This window comes from Antennarius striatus, chromosome 8, assembly GCF_040054535.1.
Source record: "Antennarius striatus isolate MH-2024 chromosome 8, ASM4005453v1, whole genome shotgun sequence".
In the NCBI taxonomy this organism is placed as follows: Eukaryota; Metazoa; Chordata; class Actinopteri; order Lophiiformes; family Antennariidae; genus Antennarius; species Antennarius striatus.
Genome location: NC_090783.1, coordinates 21,358,417 through 21,380,529, shown reverse-complemented (window position 1 = coordinate 21,380,529; position 22,113 = coordinate 21,358,417). Strand labels below are relative to the sequence as shown.

General features: G+C 38.6%; 2 protein-coding genes across 2 annotated transcripts; one reads left to right on the top strand and one right to left on the bottom strand.

Moving 5' to 3' along the window:
• Positions 1-9,487: 9,487 nt before the first annotated feature.
• On the top strand, positions 9,488-15,801 carry LOC137600542 (CCN family member 1-like). The gene is made up of 6 exons (XM_068322232.1): positions 9,488-9,655; positions 10,367-10,580; positions 11,411-11,658; positions 12,261-12,399; positions 12,765-12,946; positions 13,678-15,801. The coding sequence occupies exons 1-6, from the start codon at positions 9,599-9,601 to the stop codon at positions 13,981-13,983; spliced, it is 1,146 nt and encodes a 381-aa protein (XP_068178333.1). The 5' UTR covers positions 9,488-9,598; the 3' UTR covers positions 13,984-15,801.
• Positions 15,802-15,919: 118 nt separating this feature from the next.
• Positions 15,920-21,523, bottom strand: LOC137600541 (ATP-dependent RNA helicase DDX39A). The gene is made up of 10 exons (XM_068322230.1): positions 21,427-21,523; positions 19,901-20,108; positions 19,651-19,778; positions 18,593-18,869; positions 18,362-18,480; positions 17,912-18,043; positions 17,604-17,713; positions 17,008-17,152; positions 16,635-16,782; positions 15,920-16,172 (listed from the first exon to the last, which is right to left on the bottom strand). Exons 2-10 carry the CDS (start codon positions 20,106-20,108, stop codon positions 16,156-16,158), a joined length of 1,284 nt encoding a protein of 427 aa, XP_068178331.1. The 5' UTR covers positions 21,427-21,523; the 3' UTR covers positions 15,920-16,155.
• Between the last annotated feature and the right edge of the window lie 590 nt (positions 21,524-22,113).

Here is a 22,113-nt window from a genome sequence, read left to right as displayed (position 1 = left end):
AAGGTGCAAGAACAAAAATGATCAGTCACTGAGGTATGAATACAGAAATATTTTTCCAATGTTGTTAATTTATATGTTGTTTTCTTCCTGTGCGGCTGCCTGAATAATCACGTAGTAAACAGTTTGCAGATTTATTGATAGCGCAGATTCAGATTACTCCAGACAAATTTTTAATCATCACTCTCACACCCACTGGAGTTTTTATTTCTTGTAATTTCAGACTTTGCAAAAGTTTCAGGTTGCAGGATTTTACTGTAATGAGCTGAATATTTCTATCATGGATGCATTGCATTTTCAAGCCTTCAGGCAGAGTGTATCTAAACTGTTACTTTGTATATTTAGATTTTGTTTTTATTTTATTTTTTTGCAATATTGTATAGTATATAAACACATAACACAAGAAAACTACAGTTACTTATGAACTTTAATGCATTTGACAATGCATAAGGATAAGGTCAGCAGAAAAATACACTAACACAAGCACAACAATGGAGACCAGAGCCACTCTGGGCCCAACCTCCTGCCAGCAAACAAGAAATACAGAGAATGTTGGCAGATACAAAAATTAATAATTTCCAGCAGTTAATCACAATTTTAATCTTTCAGTTCACCCCATGGTACAAAAAGTCAGAGATATTGGATATACAGTACATATACATGGATATTCATAATGCATAGTAGCAATCCCATACAGTATCTGCTGATGACTTAATCTACGGTGCAATTAATTCTGAATAATAGCTTATAATATAACATAGACTCAACCGCAAGCAGTAAATAGTATAAGGAAAAAATTTGATAAAAACATTATACAGGAGGAAAAAGAGGAAACCTCTGGGAGAATCCAAGATTAATGACCATCAACAGCGATCAAAGTCAGTGGTGGTGGAGTCGAATGAGCATGATATTAAAGAGGTGAACCAAAGGATAATCCCTCTCTTTGTTGCCCAATCACATTATAACCTTCTCCACTGAATAGGTGGCTAGCAGAACCGTCATGGCCATGACATTTAGAAGCTGGGAGACAATAAGGCAGAGGAACTCCAGGGAGAAAATTCTACTAGGTGAAGTTATGAACACAAAGACTGGGTCATGGTGAAGCAAAGGGAGTATGAGGTAGACGAGTCATGTCATGGGAAGTCGGCTTAACTGTAAGATTTATCAAAAGGGAAGAATGAGAAGGGTTCTGCCTCCCACAGACTTGAAACTTGGAGGTTGTTCCAGAGATGTGGGGGCCTGATTGTTGAAAGTTCTAGCGAATTGATTCTTTTTTTAAACATACCGGTAGGTCTGGGATGGTAAATCGCTAAGATTTCCTTCAGACGTGATAAAATTGATTTAATCTTAATCTATAATCTATAAACAATGTGTATCGTTTGCCTGAGCGATCAGTCATCAAATATGTCTGTGTTAAATATGTTCAGTGGTTTGTTTCTCTGTTTACGGTGGTGTGAACGCTTCTGTGAGGTGGGATTTATGCCAGTGTTAATGTGAAAAAGCTTACAAATGTGTTAATGATCACCTCCCTTGCTGTGAATATATGCCATGACTAAGAATACTGTATACAAAGAATACTTGTTGTCTGTCTGATTTGAGAATGAATGTATGAACCTATTTGATAATGGAACAAATCGTCTGCATCGGTTATTTTATTTTATTTTATTTATTTAGGTTTGTTTTTTTCCGGACATGTTAATATAATAAATTCATCATTCACCTTCATCACATTTACAACATCAACAACAACATCCAAAAAAAAAAAAAAAAGGACTGACAGATGGAAGCCAATAGGTTTGTGAAATTCCCATCCCCCAGAATCAACAAACATCTCTCTCATTACAACATGTTCTCAACATTAAATGTTTTCAACCAGTTCATAGATTGAATTTTGACAGACATTTGTACTTTTATCCACTTCCAGATACAGTATTAGTCTTTGTCCGGTTATCCTAAAACCACAGTACATTAATCACTACATTTTTGCTTTGGTTATTTCATTAGTTTTGTTAGACAAATTCAAATTATATTATTCCTATACTGCTAGCAGTCTTTCCTCACGGAGCCTAGTTTTAATAGCAACAAATAACGGTTGACATATGGCGATTACAGAGGTCATGCTACATTTATAGCATGCCAGTTTAAATGGAATTTATACTGTCAAATGGGCATGCATTTAATGAAAATGTAATATTGACAATTGATACTGGGCTTTGGTAGAAAACACAAAATGTTGTGGCCCGGTTTGGAACAGGCCACAACAGTTACTGGCAGGAGGAAGTAGAGTAATATGTATTCAGAGACAGATTAATCAAAATTAGCCTTGAAAACAGCTACACAAAAAGCCTGAATGGAAAAAGCCATTAAGCAAATACTAAAAAGAATTGAAAGAACCAAGCATGAGTCAACAAATTTCATTATTTGCCAATCTTAAAATATTTGTCCGTTTTCTAATCTGATTTAATGGTCAAGAATTGTATTATTGGTGCTTGAACCTATAAATAAGTATAAACGACAATACATAAATCTTTTTCAGTAAGTCAGGAACCAATGCTCTGAGGATGTTGCTGATCAGGATATTTGGAATTCCACTTCATTTAGCATTTTATATTAAATTGACTTGTATTAAATTCACTAATACGAGTCAACGTCATCCAATATCTTTAATGATAAATAATCGGAACATATGAAACTGTGTGCTAGACATCCAAAGATGGTCCAAAGATGGCCCTCACACCAAAAACAGTGATCTTACCCATGGTCACCTTGTAGTGAACAATAACCAATTTCCAAATGAAGTCAATGTCATTAGTAAGCAGCATCTGCAATAGAAGAGAGGAAAGAGAGGACATTTGTTCATCTCATATCAACAATTTATTAGATGACAGCTGAACTAGGCCTAAGCCATTTTGCAAAAACAAAATAAAAACTGAATTGACAACAATTGGTGTGGCAGTGGTAAATTTAAAGTCAGAAGTATAATGATACCTCTGAAATGCTTCATTCGAATTAACTTCAACAGTTGGTTTCAGATCCATGATATCATAAATGTTCAAGCCGACAGTGTTATTCATGCCTATGCTTGTGGGGCTTTATAAATAGTCCAGTAGCTAGTTTTAGTTTGAAAAGAATACATATCTCAAATCTTCATTGAATATTTCATCAGAGCAGTCACACCAGCACTTTCCCCACCCGCACTCAGAAGAGAGGGTTGGCCTGTAATTTGATCAGATCATCAGCCAATGCAGAAACCTAGAATAACATCGAGTAGCATTTGATAACTGCTGAATAGAAATCCAGTGCTGTTAAAAAAAAATATTGTGCATGTCAGCAAATCTGATTTTAGTTTTTGGATATTTTTTTTCAAAACCACTAAAGTGAACATAACAACGCTCTCAGAAGATGTAGTACCGACTTCTACACCCAATCTGTTCTCTCTTGGCTATGTTAGCTTAAACTTTCGAATCGTTTTATGTACTTTGAACTCTGTTCAGAAAAATAGTAACTTCCTTCATTTTTAAAAAAAAATTGATGCCATGATTCACCAAAACAAATGAAGATCAGTAAAACTTTTTTCCAAGCATATAGTATTCATGAGGGGCTTTACACTAAACCATTTGTGACTTAATGCGGATGAGTAGAGCGATGGATGTGAAGCTGCTTCATGTGCGCATTTTTCGAGTGGCTTGTGATTTATAAAAGTATAAAAGGGATGTAGCTCAGTGGTAGAGCGCGTAATTCGCATGTATGCTGCCCCGAGTTCAATCCCCAGCATCTGCAGACTCGCAGGTGCACAAACCATCTTCCCATGTATGCTGGAACCAAGTCTGGATAAATGCAGAGAGTTGTAACAGTGTAAAAAAAAATCCCAAACAAATATGAGTGTTTCTTTAAAATGGAAAAAAGGATGACACACTGTGGCGACCCCAAACAGGACAAGCCCAAAGGAAGTTTTATTTACCGTGATTTCTAGAGGGGACCAAGACAGCGTATGCAAATTTTAAGGAATCAAGGTTATTATTACATGATAAAAGTCACATACATTTTGGTATGGATCAGTGCACTGCATAAAACGTATTTTTAGTCAAGATACAGAAGTGGATTATCACTCATTCCATCAAGGATGTTTTCACTGTCCATGAGAGGAACCATGTGATGACTTATATCAATGCTCCAGTAAATTCTAGAGTGGAACCAGAAAAGAAACACAAAGATCATTTTTGTCATGTAAAGGCAGACTAACAGGGTGGCAGATGACATCATCAAATTTAGTTACAATAAAGGGGACGTATAAGGGGACGTGAACTGAGTAGCGCTTCTGGTTTCCATGAGGAAATAAATAAATAAAATGTGCAGTACAAACATTTAGCCGTTAAAACCTGCAAGTAGAAAACACTATGCTTCTTCTACTGTAGCTTTCTTTCACCAGCCTTCAAAGCTGCTTCTGTGGAACAAACCAATATTCCCACAAGGGGAATGATCAAAAATGATCAAGCAAATGACTAAAGGTTAATCACATCTGTCAAGGCAGTATAGCTGCTCTGACAGGGAAAAGCTTTTTCCTTTTCCTGTCAGATGTGAGCTGTGAGCCCCGTGATGGAGTGTGAGGTGGACACTGGTCAGCCTCATCAGGAGACAAATAGGTGATGAGATAGAAGAATATGCTCTGATTAAAACTAGGCTCCATGTAGGGGGGGTGGGGGAGTGGGGGTGAGGGGGGAGTCAAAGAGTTACAGTCAAAAGAAATTGATTTTGAAAAGTAGGAGGGAAAAATTATTAAGAGGGACTGTGAGGACAAAGGAATGGATGCAACCACAATCTGCTGCAGGAACTCTTATCATTATCGTGGTGGTAAAACGGTGGGAGGTAAATGAAAGCAGAGGACATTTATTGGTTGTGTAGCACTGGTTACATCCCGCTTCAAAGCGGTGATGTATTGTAACTGTCAGTGTTCGTGTGTGTTAGTCCGTTTGTTCGTCCGTTCCTTCGTTCATTTGTCCACCAAATATCTTCGCAACCGTTACAGATAGAAAGATGAAACAAAAAGCACATTACTCGGGCAGCAAAGGGGATGAGAATGAAATGATGACCTTGACCTTGAGAAAACTAGGTCAAGGTCAAATTTTAACTTTTGTACAAATGAATAATGGATCCAATGTAAAAGCGACTGAGTGTCCAGAAAAGCGCTATTTAAATCGAATCCATTGTTGTTATTATTATTATTATTATTATTATTATTATTATTATTATTATTATTATTATTATTATTATTATTATTATTATTATTATTATCATTATTATTATTATTACTATTACTATTATTACTCAGGAACCGGGTAAGATAGAAAGACGAGAGAGGCCAGTGTGAGTAAGACCATAGATCAAAGCTAGTGCTTTGATCTACCTATGCACTAGCTTTGATCTATGGTCAAAGCTATGCACTTGTCGGGTACTACTTTCAGGGTACCCTGACCCACCCTGGAAGTACAGTAGGTCACGGTAAGTCACGGGAAGTTGCAGTCTCTGACTGCCTCGTTGGTATTACTGTTATTACATCCTGCTTCAAAGCGGTGATGTGTTGTAATTGTCAGTGTTCATGTGTTCGTTCGTCCGTCCGTCCGTCCGTCCGTCCATTAGTATGTCCACCAGATATCTTTGCAAACGTTGCAGATAAAAAAGACAAAACAAAGAGCACATTACTCGTGTGGCAAAGAGGATAAAAATGAGATGATGACACTGACCTTGAGAAAACTAGTTCAAGGTCAAATTTAAACTTTTGTACACTCAGGAACCGGACAAGATAGAAAGATGAGGGAGAAGGCCAGTGTAAGACCATAGATCAAAGCATTAGCTTTGATCTATGGTCCATATGCCCTAGTCTGTGCACTAGTCAGGTACTACTTTCCGGGTACCCTGACCTACACTGAAAGTATAGGTCAGGGTAAGTCACGGGATCTTGCAGTGTCTAATTGACTTATTACTCTTGAGATGGACACTTTCATATAGACGTTTATGAACAATGGTTTTCCACCATACTGGAGGTTAAATCTGCTGCTATAGCCTCACTTTTAATTGGTATATGGTTGTTGTATAAGCTCCTGGTGTCACAATGGCCTCTCATTGGTCTGTGCTGGTGATCAGTGTTGACCAAATACCTTCTTGTTTGAACAATTAATCGAAGCTTTGCTGGATTTGTTTCCCTCTTTTCTTTATTGTGTTTGGCTCCATCTTGTGGAAAGTTCAGGAATGATCACATTTTAGCAACTAAAGCTATACTTTTAAGATTTCAATCCAGTCCATTTGATTTTAATCAATACAGAGATGACATGGAGAAAGAAGAATCTTCACAGACTTCATGGCTAGTATTAACCTTCTTTCTGAGGTTTGCTGACATAAGTAGATTGTACTGAGTCCTGTCACTTCAAACCATTATAAAGCATCTCTTCTCAAGATTAGATTGGATCTGTCTTCCTCCTAAAATCGACGTGTATATCACTGGGACAAGCAGACAGTGTGTAACACAAAGGGGTTTAGATCTTAATGTGCAATATTTGCTAAATGTACGTAAATTTAGGTTGATCATAAAGTTTCACAGAGACTGAAATGTTACTCATTCTTCAACTCTTTTGGAAATATTGCATGATGTGAAAGGATTTTGTGAAATTGGTAAAAAATATGTTAAACTGAAAAAGACTTTCAGCTTTAACTCAACAATTAAAAGCATTTATTCAAAGGACATATATGTGTGACTTCATTCACTTCTTGCTGCTGGTATTGGCCTGCTGGATTGAGCAGGTATCCTATTACACCTTATAATATTATAATTGGACTTCAGTATGAAGTTCAATACATACACATAAATATACATACACATAAATAGTCTGACTCTGAGGCTCTCCACACTGCCTGTTACCATTGTCAAAAAGCAATTTAGTCACTCTGTCAACACCACTTGCTTTATTTCTTAAATATTTCTCAATTCATGACTTTTTTTTTTTAAATTCTGTTCGCCAGGTTGGAAGATTACATTGGAATTATGTTATGTAACACACCTTTCTTTACATGTCTTCATGTTTTCATGTATTAATACCTTTAATAGTCTTAGTATCATGTAGACTTTTTTTTCATGTGATCTTGAAATTGTTAGGAAATGAAATGCTAACACTCTGTTTTTTTGTGAAATATCAGACTGCCAGAAGTCCATCGGGGCAAACCAGACCAGGCAGTGTAGAACTTCCCCACTCCTCCCACTGAAAAAACAAACTCGCTCACCATGGATCCCCTCTGACAGACACACAAAACCCCCTAAACTGTATTTTTTTATATTAAAAGAACAATGTATTTTGTTTTATCAAATCTTTTTTGACAGCTGCGATTGATATTTTGTTCAATTAAGTTCTGATCTTCTTCTGAGAAACGTAGCACTGTTGTAGTGATAACTGTGGCTAGAATTATCTGAAAAATATTCAACTTGATACACTGATACATACATCACATATTTAGTAGTTATTCATCCAATTGGTACTTTCACAGCGCAAGCTTAATTTATTTTGTAGTAACTCACTGTAATAAAATATTTTTAAATTGTGGAACTGAGACTTTTATGTTTTATTTTGGATGACACAGTGTCATGGCGGTTAGCACATATTTGTTCTTCTTCACCATCTGGTTTCCACTGTTATCAGTCTCTGTACTAAGCTGCACAATATTTAAAAAATTTTCTACATACAGCAGTTATTTCCCTCTATCTGTGCTGAAACTACAATAATTGGCAATGATTAAATTGTGTCGGGTACAGTATATTGTCATTTTTAGGGAATAATGGTCTATCAGGTATTTGAGATGACTTATAGTTGTCTGATGCCCTCAAATTCTCTCTGCTTTTATGCAGCAAGTCATTTTCCTTCATAAAAAAAACACTGGCTGACTCCTACACACAAGGGTAGCTTTCTATTTCTCCCAGAAGGTTAATTCCCTCTCATTTGGCATCGGTGAATAAATTGAAAACAGAAGAGAAACAGAAGGAAACAGGCAATCACAGGACCTTCAGAACTTCCTCTAGACCATGACCACCAGAGGATTAAAATAGATGGGCCATGACTTTGTCACCTTGGTCACACTATTAGAGCTATGACTGACAGCTTCCTGAGGTACCTTGCTTTTTTAAAATTGGGAGTCATGACTCCAGTCCCACAATCAGTGAATGGCATTGTGGAAATTATATATATATATATATATATATATATATATATATATATATATATATATATATATATATGTGTGTGTGTGTGTGTGTGTGTGTGTGTGTGTGTGTGTGTGTGTGTGTGTGTGTGTGTGTGTGTGTGTGTGTGTGTGTGTGTGTATATATATATGTATATGTATATGTGTGTGTCTATATATATAATTATAACAAATATAATGTAATGAAAATTTTGCTGCATTTTTGAAGTTGTTCATTTTGTAAAAAAAATGTAAATCATCAAATAATTCCTCCAGATGCAGATGAAAGGTCAAGAAATAGGTTAAAGCACAAGTACCTTAGTGTACTCCTCGCGCAAAAAACACCACGTCTAATGTTGTTGTTTTTTTCCATTCTCTGAGAATTTCGCATGTGAAGGGCTTTTTGGACATTAATAGGAAGACCCTAGCTTTCAAACCTGTGCCTATCACATTTCTTTCATCACACAAGGCCCCTGTGTTCAGGCAGGTGTGGCTGAAAACCTGTGGTTGAAAATAAAGACGGCAGAGGCGGAGGCCAACCCTCATATGTGCTGCCCTTAATAACAATAATCCTGCTTTCAACAAGAACCATTCTTTCCAAGTGATCATATCCTCATCCTTCTCATGTCCGCACCATGTGGTTAGAAATAATAGTGAGAGACAGCCAGCACATCCAAATTCAACATGAAGCATTCAGAGAGAATAAACTATCAAGACGCACCTATAAAAATTGTAGATGGACTTTCTTTTTTATTTTTATGATGGGCATAGACAAAGAGGGGTGTGTTCACTGCCTGAAAGCTGCTTTTATCTTGACATTTGCTCAGTACTTTGATTTTCTATCCTTGCATATGCACTTGACTGGAAAAACAGGGAATTCCCTCCCCCTTTTTTTTTCTCCTACAGGTCGAGGTCTTAGTCATGATGGTGATCCAGTTGAATATTTACTCAGCGTTAGGTGAGGGTTGGACACAAAAGCAGGAATGTGCCAAAGTGTGACTTCAAAGCTCTGTTGAATTATTTTCAACCTATCAAATACAGTAAATAAATACACATATGCCCTCTGATTTCTATGAATGGCATTATTCGCTGCAAAACATGTCAACCAATCAGCAAACTAGCCCAGCAGTGGAGCTACGCCCTTTTGTAAGTGTTGCTTTTCCGTGAGCTGATTGGTTAGAAGTTAGAAGGGGCGGAGTCTTCCAAAGGCTTAGCAAGTGTATAAATAAAACCGCACGGTCACGACAAGAGGAAACAAAGACAGCTGTAATTTAGACTGACGTGAATGTGCTTCAACAACCGGGCAGTGGATTGTAGCCTGAAGATATTTAGATTTATTCTACTAATTTAATGTCTTTCTTCACCTTTTCCCTTGCTAATCATGGCCAGTATGATCTACCGGTACTTGACTATACTGACAGCAGTCGTCATCACACAGGTGAGGTGTCTCCTGTCACACATTATACTCTTAAAGATCAACATCAACATTAGTTTAAAATTTAATCTGTCATGAACAGTGCTAGTAGAAAGTTGAATCTTCTTAGGTACCACCTCCCATAAAATTAAAAACAATTTTTAAAAAAAATAACAGAGTTAATGGGAGGTCATCATTTAAAAAACACTTATTGGTACAATATAGGCTATAAAATATGCTTCTTCTGGAGATTGCTGCCTGCTTGGCATGTCTGCTCATGTCCTTTTCAAAGCATTAACAAGCTGATTCTTACTAACAGGAACATGTTTGCTCTAGTACGAAATGAGGATTCAAGTCACAATCCAGCAAAGGACTGGGCACGAAATCTGGCGTGTCTAGACTCTCCTGGCTGACTGGGTACCAGTGACTGGACTTACAATAGAGGTGCAGGGCAGTGCTTTGTCTGTGAATGGATTTGAGATCAGTTCAAACCCAGAGGAGTTGATCAATCAAAAATTAATGTATGATAGATTTTAGTTTTTTTTGGAAATAATGCACTAAGGATTTAAGCACCTCAGTTGCCAGACACTTACAATGTGTCTGTGAATTTTGTAACCTTGTGCCATGTGTGACCATTCGAATATCAGATTTTCAGTATAAATGTGTCGCTTAATTCCGATCATTCAGGTGTTGTCTGACAAAGCGCATCTCCCTCTCCCTCTGTGATGGCTTCAGGTGACTGCTAGCTGTCCTAGAGTGTGTGAGTGTGCCAGAGAGCCACCTGTTTGTCATCCAGGTGTTAGCGTAGTGCCAGATGGATGTGGTTGCTGCAAGGTGTGTGCTATGCAGCTAAACCAGGACTGTAACTCCATGAGGCCTTGTGACCACCACAAAGGGCTGGAGTGCAATTATGGCAATGATGTGAGCGAGCCCTGGGGAATTTGTCGAGGTGAGTAATTGGGATATTATGTATAAAATCCCTTCTTAACTACCCTTTTTCATTTTTTCATACATTCATTCATTTATTCATACATTTATTGATCTTCTTATCTGCTTTTTCCACTTTCACGGGTGACGGGGGTCGCTGGAGTATATCCCAGTGGACATAACGTGTGCATCCTATATATAAGAGGATAACGTGAATATGAAGTGTTGTGCGTGGCAAAAGGGACGGATATCTGTGCAACAATGTACAATATACTGTATGTCAAAGAAATCTATGCTGATTAGTTCTTGTTTCCATAAAGCCGGATATCATCACAACAACGTATGACCTTGCACTTCCGGGAACAAGACAGGGTTATTTCAAAGCTTAGTAGTTTTATGGCACCGACACAGAGATAAAAATACTCTGTCTATCTGCACCGTGCTAGTGCTGCCCTACTAACTATGAATAGCTGGTTCTTCCAGGCTTTGGTGAACAGGAGTCTGACATTTCTAGTACTCTATCTTTATTTCCATTGAATTTTCTCCCAGTAACTCCTATGTGTGCTTCTGTGAACACACATAGGAGTACATTTGTCTAAATGTACACAACGAAAGAAATATTTTGCTTAAACAGATGTTGTTTTATCTGTTGAAATAAAACCCAAGTGATGAGTTCCTTTTAATGTGCCGACCAAAAGCTGTAACACATACATTGTTTGTAATGCAGAGAGATGGATCTCAGAGCTACCAAAATATGTGGACTGTTAATTTTTGGGTTTATTTGTAACAACAGAAATAATGACGTGTGTTACAATTCATTTCGGCATCACTTTTTTTTTTTTTTCTTTTCAGCTAAATCAGAAGGACGCACGTGTGAGTACAAAGGCACGATCTACCAGAATGGGGAGAGCTTCCATGCAGGCTGTAAACATCAGTGTACCTGCATTGACGGCGCTGTCGGCTGCGCTCCTCTCTGTAACAACAAGCTGCCCCCAGCTTCCCCATCCTGTCCCTACCCACAGCTGATCAGGGTACCCGGTCAGTGCTGCCTCAGTGTGGACTGCCTTAAGGGTATCTGGCGACTCCCAGCTAAGCAGCAGGTTTGTTTTTATATTTAAGACAAAGATTTGTGTTGTTGGATGACTGACCAAAATGGAATTTCTTTTAATAACAAATGGCAGAGATAAAATGTTTCCCCACTGCGATGCTGTCTTGATAAACGCTTGGGATATTGAGTTGTTTACACAAAACACAAAAATTCAAATATAGTATATTAATCCAACAAATAGGGCTTTTTTTTCAGATGAGCAATTGAATTCATAAAGAAAAGTATCAATTCATCACAATTGAGAAGACTGAAAAATACTTTATATTCAAAAAACTTTTATATTCATTGTAAGAAGAAATTATTCAGTAAAAGGAATTAGTTTCCAATGTTTTTAAAAAATATATAATTTAAATTTATTTCAGCTGATTTTGCCGTATGTTTGCATTTAAAGTACATTTGTTGCTGATCTCTGTGCTGAAGGCTAGGACATATTCACTCCAGTTTTTACGAAGCAAATATGCATCCTTGAACTCACCATACGTACGAAGGAAGGAAAATGATTGGAACATTATGGTATCTGTAGCGCGTAATAATACATGGCAAATCTCTTCAATAAAACAGTGCTTCCCATTCTTTTCTTCTCTAATACCACAGGTGCCTCCACCACAGCAGCGCTTTCCCAAACCTCAGCACCATGCTTATCCAGACCAGCGTGAAAATGAGCCGGCCAATAAGCTGTCAGACATCAAATCTAGCCACTGGGAGAACGAACATGGCTCCAAACACCTGTTCGGTGAGACAGTGACTGAGAGTAGAGGGGAATATTTATTGTCATGGTTTTGTCATTTTTGCAGGATTTGCAAAGGTGTGAATCAATATGTGTGCTCACTTTTGTGGTGATCTATCTCATGGTTTATAATATTTCAGTTGTAACTGAAATCAATCTGCACGTAAGTAGTGGATTGGCCAAGCTGGTAGTAGCGTAGCCAGATAGTGATGACCTTATAGAAAATCTGAAGGGATTAACAAAATATCATACAAGAAAAGGTCTGATGACCTCTCAGATGTGGCTTATGATCCTTTGATAGAATCCTAGCTGCCAGGAATGGGAACTTATGACCTAACTGATGTCTTATTTTTCTCTTTTCTATATGGAAGTTCCACACTCCTCAGTGTCCAAAAAGTGTCCAATCCAGACCACTGACTGGTCCCAGTGCTCCCGCAGCTGTGGGATTGGCATCTCTTCCCGAATCACTAACAACAACCCTCGGTGTAAGATGGAGAGACAGACGAGAATCTGTGCCGTACGACCTTGCCACGCCCTAAACATCCCCCACAAGGTGAAGTAGACAGAAGTTGACTTTGACACAGAACAAATATCTCTCACAGCCACAACATGTAGCAATAAAGGATGGTTTATTCTCTTACAGTATCTATCAGGGGAAAGACTAGAAATGTAAAATCAGTACTGTAAACGGTGACATATTACTGGCTCTGACCCCAGTAAATATTGAGAGTGCTAAAGCCATCTTTATCCAAAGCCCAAAAACAGATTATTATTTTAGTGCTTTTGGGAAGCTCCACATCCAGTGGGAACGGAGCAGCGCTGATTTACACAGCGGTGTTTTGGTGGCAGGCAGGCGCCTTTTTAAATATAGTCTCCCACCCCTGGCATTCCTGCCAAGCAACTGTCCATAGCTGGGCCCCGACTGTTTACTCTAGAGTTAATGGAAGTGGAGAATCCATGTTAATCCTTTGTTTTGGAAACACACTTAGAGCTTTTTCTATCTTCTCAGTTAAAATGTCTCGTTTCATTAAGGTCTGAATAACTTAAAAGTTAATCTTACACTTAATCACTTTAGTTAAAAAAAACAAAAAACTTTTCTCAAACCCCTGTTTAGCTGAAGTGTGCCCTACCTGATGGGATGAGTTTGAGTGTTGTTATGAGACAAAAAGTGAAGATCAAAATCAAAAGTGGAATCCTTTTGCGTCCTTTCCCTTGTTTTGGTAAGGAATTCAGAATGGGACATATTTTGACATTTATTTCTTGGCTTTTCCAATTTCAACACAGAAACGGAAGAAATGCACACCAACTCAGAAAGCCAAGGAACCCACTCACCTATCCTATAGAGAGTGTGTGAGCGTTCGTCTGTATCGGCCCAACTACTGCGGTGTGTGTACAGATGGATGGTGCTGCTCGCCACGCCATATGCGCACTGTACCTGTGACCTTTGTCTGTCCAGACGGAGAGCGTTTTCAGAAGTCGGCTATGTTCATCCAATCATGTAAATGCAGCAATGACTGTGGACATCTAAATGAAGTGGGCCTCCCTCCACAGCACTGGATGTACGGAGATACACACAAGTTTACAGACTAGCAATGTGGACATTTAATTTCTGATGTAGTGAGGTCTACCTCTCCTTGATGAAGGAAGACTCATGGAAGGTAAGTAGCCAAGGCTCTCATCCAGTTCCACATATGTGAAGACCATATCCACCCACCTAACTGTGAAACTGCAGTCAGGAAAGACCCCGCCTCACAACTGTAAAGGCAACTTTAATTCTTGTATTGTGATGAGAGTGGATTGTACACTTGCCGCTTCTTTTCAAGACGTGGGACCTGATTTAGATCCCTGATTCACGATTGTGAATTTTCTCCATTTGTGAAGAATTGCTGATTCGGGTTCAGCATTTCTTTTTATTAGACCCCTCAGATCAGCGTGATTCAACAAAGCACTTTGTATAGCACTGAAACTTTGCTGTTAGACAGGACGAGAGGACAAAGATTTTTTAAAATATATAAAAATCTGCACGTTATGACAATAATTTGAAAGGTGGTTGACTTTGATCTAGGTAAATTGAAACTGAGTGATGAATGTTTTGCATTTGTAAATGAATGACAAGCCTTCACCAAAGACCGGACCAATGTCAACCGCTTTGCCTGTGAATCAAGTGCAAATAGGAGCACCATCTTACACAAACATGTACTTAAGAATTTATTTTGGATCATGCATTTTACATAGCCATGATTGTGTTGTAGTCATGTTTTAGACTTTGTGGATCAAGAACTGTGTTGTTGTCACCGGTTTTGCTTGGTTCATCTATGTGTGAAACTGCAGAGATCCAGTTTCATCTGAAGTCAACCTGCTTCTTTAAGTAGACAACCAGTGTAGCCGATTATTTGGGAAAAGTGGCTACATTAACCCATGATGACAACACCTTCTGTTCTGCAGCAGTTTAATCCTCCAAACCAATCTGTTTCACAGTACTCAAGGAACATGTTTAAATTAACATTCAACATACTTGTGTTCACAATTGTATTAGCAGTGTGTCTTTGCCTCACAAACAGCATTTTTTTTCTGTCAAACCAAAAGTTTTCTGTGGGATTACGGTCCTGGGAATGTGCTACTAGTCACTCCATTACTTGAATTGTGTTTGTCTGGAACCATGCCTTTGTTCACTCTCTGGTGTGTTAAGGGTTATTGTCTTGTTGAAACACATTTCAAGGTCATTTCCTCTTCAGCATATGGCAATATGACTACTGTACTTCCAGTATTCTGATGGACTCAAACTGATCCATGATCCCTGGTATGCGATAAATAGGACAAACACCATTGCACAAGCAACATTCCCATATTACGATGCTTGCAGCATGATTCACCATCTTCACTGTGTTCTGTGGCTTGAAGTCAGTTTGCAGGTCGTCTGACAGACTGTCTGTGGCCCTTAGACCCGAAAAGAACAATCTGATTTTCATCAATCCAAAAATTTCTACGCCTTTTAGGCCAGTCAGTGTGTTCTTTGCAAACTGTAGCCGCTACAGCACGTCTTTTATTAATAATGGGACTTTGCAGCGGCTTCTTATTTGTAGCTTGGCTTCACAGACATGATTGTTACAGGACTCAGAGACCACCTTAGATCTTCTCTGATCCTCCTGGAGCTTGTCATTGGCAGTGCCTTTGCCATTTTTGGTTATTCTCCGATCAATTTGAATTTATTTTCTTTATCTTTCTGGTTTTGGCTGCCATTTTAAGGCATGTTATTTGAGCCGAATATCATTTTTTTGCACTTTATAGGTGTACCCCTCTTATTAACTTCTTAAAGAATGCTTTTTGAACACCCCCTTCAATTAATGACTCCGTTTCACAGACTTTGCAGCATGCACATCATTACCGTTAGATTTCTATACCTTTACTAAACCTTCTAGAAGCTTACAGTGCAGAAGTTGAAATTCTAAATAAGCAATTTATCTTGGGATGTGGGACTGTTATTTTGAATACAACTGTACGTAAAATAAACTCACACCACCATCAATTAAAGTATAAAAACTTTTATTCCATCAACCAAGACAATATATTCATAGTTTTAACAAGGAAAACACTAAACACTCTGCAAAGATGGGATTTAAAAAAAAAAAAAGTTTTACCATTATGAACTTGCAAACAATTAACGAAAACTTCAAAATAAAAATTGAGGGAAATGTTTTATCCTCCACCAAAATGGAGCAACAACAAGGGTCGCACACCATCATCTGGGAAGATGTTTCGGGCTCATCTGGACTGCTCAACTGAAAAGAAAAAAAAGATGAGATGACATGATACATACAGGCTATAAAATGGAATTGGGGTCAGTATTTATAAAGCATATGAATGATTTGTATGTGTGCTTTCAAAATGGTCAAGCCAGATTTTAGTCCCCAGTTCTTAGCATAGGGTAAAATCTACACCAATGGCATCAAGTAGATTGAGTTTTGAGTTGTCTAGTTTTTCATGTTTCTTTTAAATAATGTCCTGACAGTTTCTGAAATCTAATTTGTTTTGGGGTTGTTTTTTTTTGCAACCACTATGCTGGTTGAACACTTGCCTGCTCATTCCTTCATCTTAAATGATTCTACAACAGTTACTAGCGAGTAAAAGGCTATAAACACACACTCTACACAAAGAGATGTTCAAAATGTTCAAAAATGGGTAAATACAAAAAAACCCCGAATTGCACGTTATTAGTGTTCATATATTATGTAAGAACTTACTGTAGGAGGAGATGTCGATCTCCTCTGGCAGCTCTGCAACATTGACTTCAAAACGGTCTTGGACTTCATTCAGGGTCTTTGCATCAGTCTCATCTGATACAAAGGTGATAGCCAGGCCTTTGGTCCCAAACCTGCCAGCACGGGCCACCTAGAGGAACAGAGAATGATTTTCAGGGTCTGAGGTTAAAAGAATAATTTTCAATAATCAAAATATAGGGCTTACAGTAAATTTTATTTCTGACTCTTAAATGATATATCTCAAGACAACCTCAGGAGTACTGAAGATGATGCTGTCACAGACATAATCCATAAAAAAATGTGTACCAAAATATCTTTTGCAAACAGGTTAATAATGAATTAAACATGAACTGACTCTGTGAAGATACGTGTCAGAATCCTCTGGCATGTCATAGTTGAAGACAATGTTGACTCGCTCAATATCCATCCCTCGTCCAAACAGGTTGGTTGCAACAAGGATCCGCTGCTGGAAATCTTTGAACTGCTGGTACCGGGATAACCTGGGATGTAGGGATGAGCAACAAACAGTAACAATGGGTTAATATTTGAAAACACATAACCTGCGTCCTGAAGTACCTACTTAACCACATGAACATGGCCATGAAATCCTCACTGCTCGTTTATATTCAATAATATCCAATGACGCAAATGCTTCCGCTACAGGAAGAACTTTGTGGTGGTGTGGATAAGACAATGACTCCCATTATGAGATGAATGTAAAAAAAAAAAGACATGAAAAACAAGTTAAAATGTGACTGAAGATGCAAAACCAACTGCAGAAATCTAATTGCGGGAAAGGGTTTTAAAAATTTCACTAAATTTTTTATGTTTTTGAGCATGTGAATAAGCTCTTACGATAATGTGTATAAAAATTAACAGATAATGGTGATCCTATATGGAACCTTGGCAGGCAAGCAAAATAACTAAATCACAGTGAGAAACACAGCGTACCGTTCCTCCTGTGCCATGCCCCTGTGGATGGCAATGGCAGGGAAGTTCTGCTCCACCAGCAGCTGGGACAAAGCCACACAACGGTGCATGTTTTTAACAAATATCACCACCTAAACAGGAAACAAAAGAATCATTCATTTAGGCTGAAATGACAAACAAATCCACAAGCTACAGACAGGCTGAAATTATTTTGAATATCTCTAAATAGAGGAATAAAACCCTAAAAATATTAGCAAAAGAACAAGGCTGCAAATGCATAAAGCTTATTATTAAGCCCATTCACAAAGACCCAAGTCTTCCACCGGTACCTGGTTGAACTCCAGCACATCGAGCAGGTCAAAAAGTTTTCTGTTCTTCTCGCTGTCCTTCAATTTGCAGTAATACTGCTGCAAGCCATGGAGCGTCAGCTTGGTCTCATCATCCACAAACACCTCCATGGGCTGCACAGCAAGAAAATAGACAAAGATTACACTCACACAAATAAAAATTCAGTAGATCAAATCTCAAAAGTGGAAAAAAGAAAATCATGTGTTTCTTATATGTGAACATAGTAAAGACCATAAATTAGCAGAAGAAAAAAAATTATGCAAGTTCTGATTTTTTCAGATCTAAAAGGAATTATATTGTAAAAGACTGTCTCCGCATGACTCCTTTCATATCTGCAATAAGAACCTCGAGGAAACGTCTACTTCTACCTGAGTGAAGGAGAGCGTGTACAATTTAAAGCATCAATAAATCCTCACAGTACTTGTACTCACATCCTGCATGAACTTGCGGCAGACAGGGCGGATGTCTTTACTCAGCGTTGCGCTGAACATCATAACCTGTTTTTCATGGGGTGTCAGTTTGAAGATTTCCTGCACGTCACGCCTCATGTCTGTCAGAGTGATAAAATTAATACTGCATCATGTCTTAGATGATAACAATCCTTGACCAAATCCTTGCTTCTTCATGCTTTACTAAAACATATTTCTGTTCCTCTTACTCACCAAGCTGCTCCAGCATCTTGTCGCACTCATCAAGCACAAAGTGTTTGATGTTCTTCAGGTTAAGAGTCTTGTTGTGGATGAGTGCCAAGGTGCGCCCAGGAGTTCCTACAACAATGTGAGGACAGTTCTTCTTCAGAACTTCCTCGTCCTTCTGGATGGCCAGACCACCAAAGAACACAGACACCTTGACACTGGGTATGTACTTTGAGAAGCGCTCGTACTCTTTGCTGATCTGGAAGGCCAACTCTCGTGTGTGGCACATAACCAGGACAGACACCTGTAACACATGGAAATAGAAATTTTGGGACATTAACAGCAAAGTCATTGGGAAGGGAATTATATGGTTATAACAATTCTTCCAAACAATAGTTCAGTTTTTTCTTCACTGTTTCGGAATGTTAGGGTCAGGATTGGCCTTTATTAAAGCAGTGAAAATGTGGATTACCAAGAACACCACAGAGTTAAAACTACCTTTATAAATTCACTTCATATACATTAGGTAAGCATAAATAATTTAAACAAAACACGTATGAAAATGTCTTAATGGAATTAAGTGTTGAAACACATTTGTATTGACAGAAAGATTGGTGGCAGTAGCTCAGTCCACAAAGACTCGGTTTGTGGACCAGAGGGGAGCCGGTTCAAGTCCAACGTGGATCAAAGTATGAAGAGTGTGAACCAGTAGCTGGAGAAACTCCTGAGCACTGCTGACGTGCCATTGAGCAAGGCACCAAACCCCACAAGCTAAACCCCATGATTACAAGCCTAATTTTCATTGAAAAAACTCTTCCAGACTGGACCGTAGCCCTCCCCGTTGAAAACATAATTGATGTATAGATGTCATTGGTAGCTGGTGAATTGATTTAGTAACTTAAATCAAAATTACATTTTTGCTAGTCCAATTTGAGGGAGAGACTGAAAAGTATTACGTTTGGTGGTGGTGAGGATCTAGACTTGAAATGCAATCCAGAGAGGTTAAGGTTTACGTGAAAGAATCTTAAGGCAACAAACAGTAGTTTGTTAGCAAAAAGGAACAAAACATACAATAACCAACTCACCTGACCATCCACAGGTTCAATCTGCTGCAGGGTGGCCAGAACAAACACTGCCGTTTTCCCCATACCAGACTTGGCCTGACAAAGGATGTCCATGCCAAGGATCGCTTGAGGAATACACTCATGTTGTACTGAAAAGAGAAGGAATTGCAATTACAAAATACTCAACTACTGCAAACAACCTTTTATCGTTTCATGAAATCAGGATGTGATATAAGTGCAGTGATAACAGACACACAATTTTGCCATTTACCTTCTGAAGGATGCTCAAATCCACAGTCAACAATGGCACGAAGCAGCTCGGGCTTGAGGATAAAGTCTCTGAATCCCGAGCTGTGGATGGATACATAGGACCCCTTCACCTCGTTTTTTTTGGCTGGGGCACCACTTTCTGGGGCCCCCTGGGGCTCCTCATCGTCATCATAATCCAGAAGTTCATTATCAACGTCAGTCTCAGCCATCTATAGGAAAATGATGCAACATTAATTTTTCAAGTCTATTCCAAAGCAAAGAACGCAGGTACAGTTCACTTCAAAATGAAAGTCTAATTTGAGATAAATGAGGCATTCCAATTTAACTGCGATGTGAAAAGGTTCGGAAGTTTCCGCTGCAGGGCCTCTCCATGAGGTCGAACCTCCCAGGAAGTCGAGGGTCGCATTCAACAGTAACCCCAAAACCCAATTTGAGTGCTACTCGCATCAATGGAGGCGAAGTTATAAATTAGCATTACTTTTTATTGTTATATTTTATTTAGCCCTTTTAGCCCATTTGTGCCTCCTAAAATCACTCGTACACAGAATTGACAAACTCACGTATGAGTCGACTACCACGCTATTAGTTGTTAGCATTCCGAACAAATATTTTCTCGGAAGCATAAATCTTATGTTCCAATTTATTCACTTAGGCAGCTCGTGTGTGACGTCATTCAACGCGCCATCCGAGGGACATGGAACGCACCACAAGGCCAGATGGTTAGCGCTGAGAACGGCTGGTACTGCCATTTTGTCGATATTGGCACATTTCTGTCCGTGAAATAAATGCGTATAATCTGATGAATTTTATATTTGGTAATGAATAAAAATATAAATATTCACACTAGTTGCATGCTGCCAGCCGAAATAAAAAAACAAAACAAAAAACATTTACGTTTAGAACCAAATCAGCCGTTTGCTACACTAAAGCAAATGGTAGCCATGTTAGCAGCCAGTTCAAGGCTTATTAGGCAAGTGTGTCTGTAGGCCGCAGCAGCGGTTCAAAGTAAAATGAACAAGGGGAGAAACAAACACTATCCAGAATTAAAAGTTTTGAATACCCAACACGAAAACGGCATTAATTCGCCTATAACACGAACGCCTGCTAAACGTAATCGACCAGTGTGACCTGGGGTGGTCAACGCAGCCATCCATGAAAATGTCCTCCATTCAAACGGGCTAGTTAGCACGCTAGCTGCTAATATTTGGATGAAACTTTCAATAAACGTTACTGCTTCGTCACAATCTAATCTATCTAATGTTACGCCAGTAGATACAAGACAATACAAAGTGGATGAATGTCCAGAAATGGGAAAAATACTCATTGTAATTACGTAGCCAAAAGTAGCACTGTAGCTAACCCAAAGCGAGTCTATTGTTAATGTGCATGGCAGGTTTGCTACAATAGCAAATCTCAAAGCATCAATTTTAGCGAGGCCAACAGAATCTTAAACGATATCTTCATTAATGTTAGCTAGATATATTTAAATAGTTTGGTATAAAAGACAAAGATGCATTATACAAATACCTTAATACGATATTCGGTATCCCGCCGGCGTCAATGAGCGTGATAGTGACGGACGTGGTCTTCTTCTTGGATGTCAGGGGTAGTTTTTCCCCTTCTTAGTAATACTGCCCCCTGCTGGTGGTCGTTGTATCACAGGTCTAGTTTGACCAAAAAGCCAATTGGTCCTTGAAGTGTTCCTGGATTTGTTGTTTGTTTGCTTGTTTGTTTGTTTCCTTATGGAACTGCAGACACGTATGATGCTAGATTTAAGTGTGAATGAGGGTGACAATGGGAAGGCTCTTTGTGGGTAATTATTTTATCGTTTCAGAACCGCGTGTCAGAATAATGAGAATCGAGTTGTACTTGGATTTTTTTGTACTTTTTTTTTTTTTTTTTGCTTTAAAACGGTCAAAACTGAGAAAGAAAAATGTTTGTGTTCACCGGCAAAATTTTGTGTGTGTGTGTGTGTGTGTGTGTGTGTGTGTGTGTGTGTGTGTGTGTATTCCTCACAATTCCCACAGTTTTTCAAGTGAAGACTAAGAATTAAAAAAAACCCAAATTTCCGTACGCTCGTGAAGGCAGCGAGGACGTCTCACCAACCAATGAGCAACAAAGCCGAAAGTGTTGCTAGGTTACGTTAGTTTGGTTGTAGTCGATAGCTTGAATGGATAACTCCAAGTCTGTTTGTCCTTTTGTCTTGTACGTTCA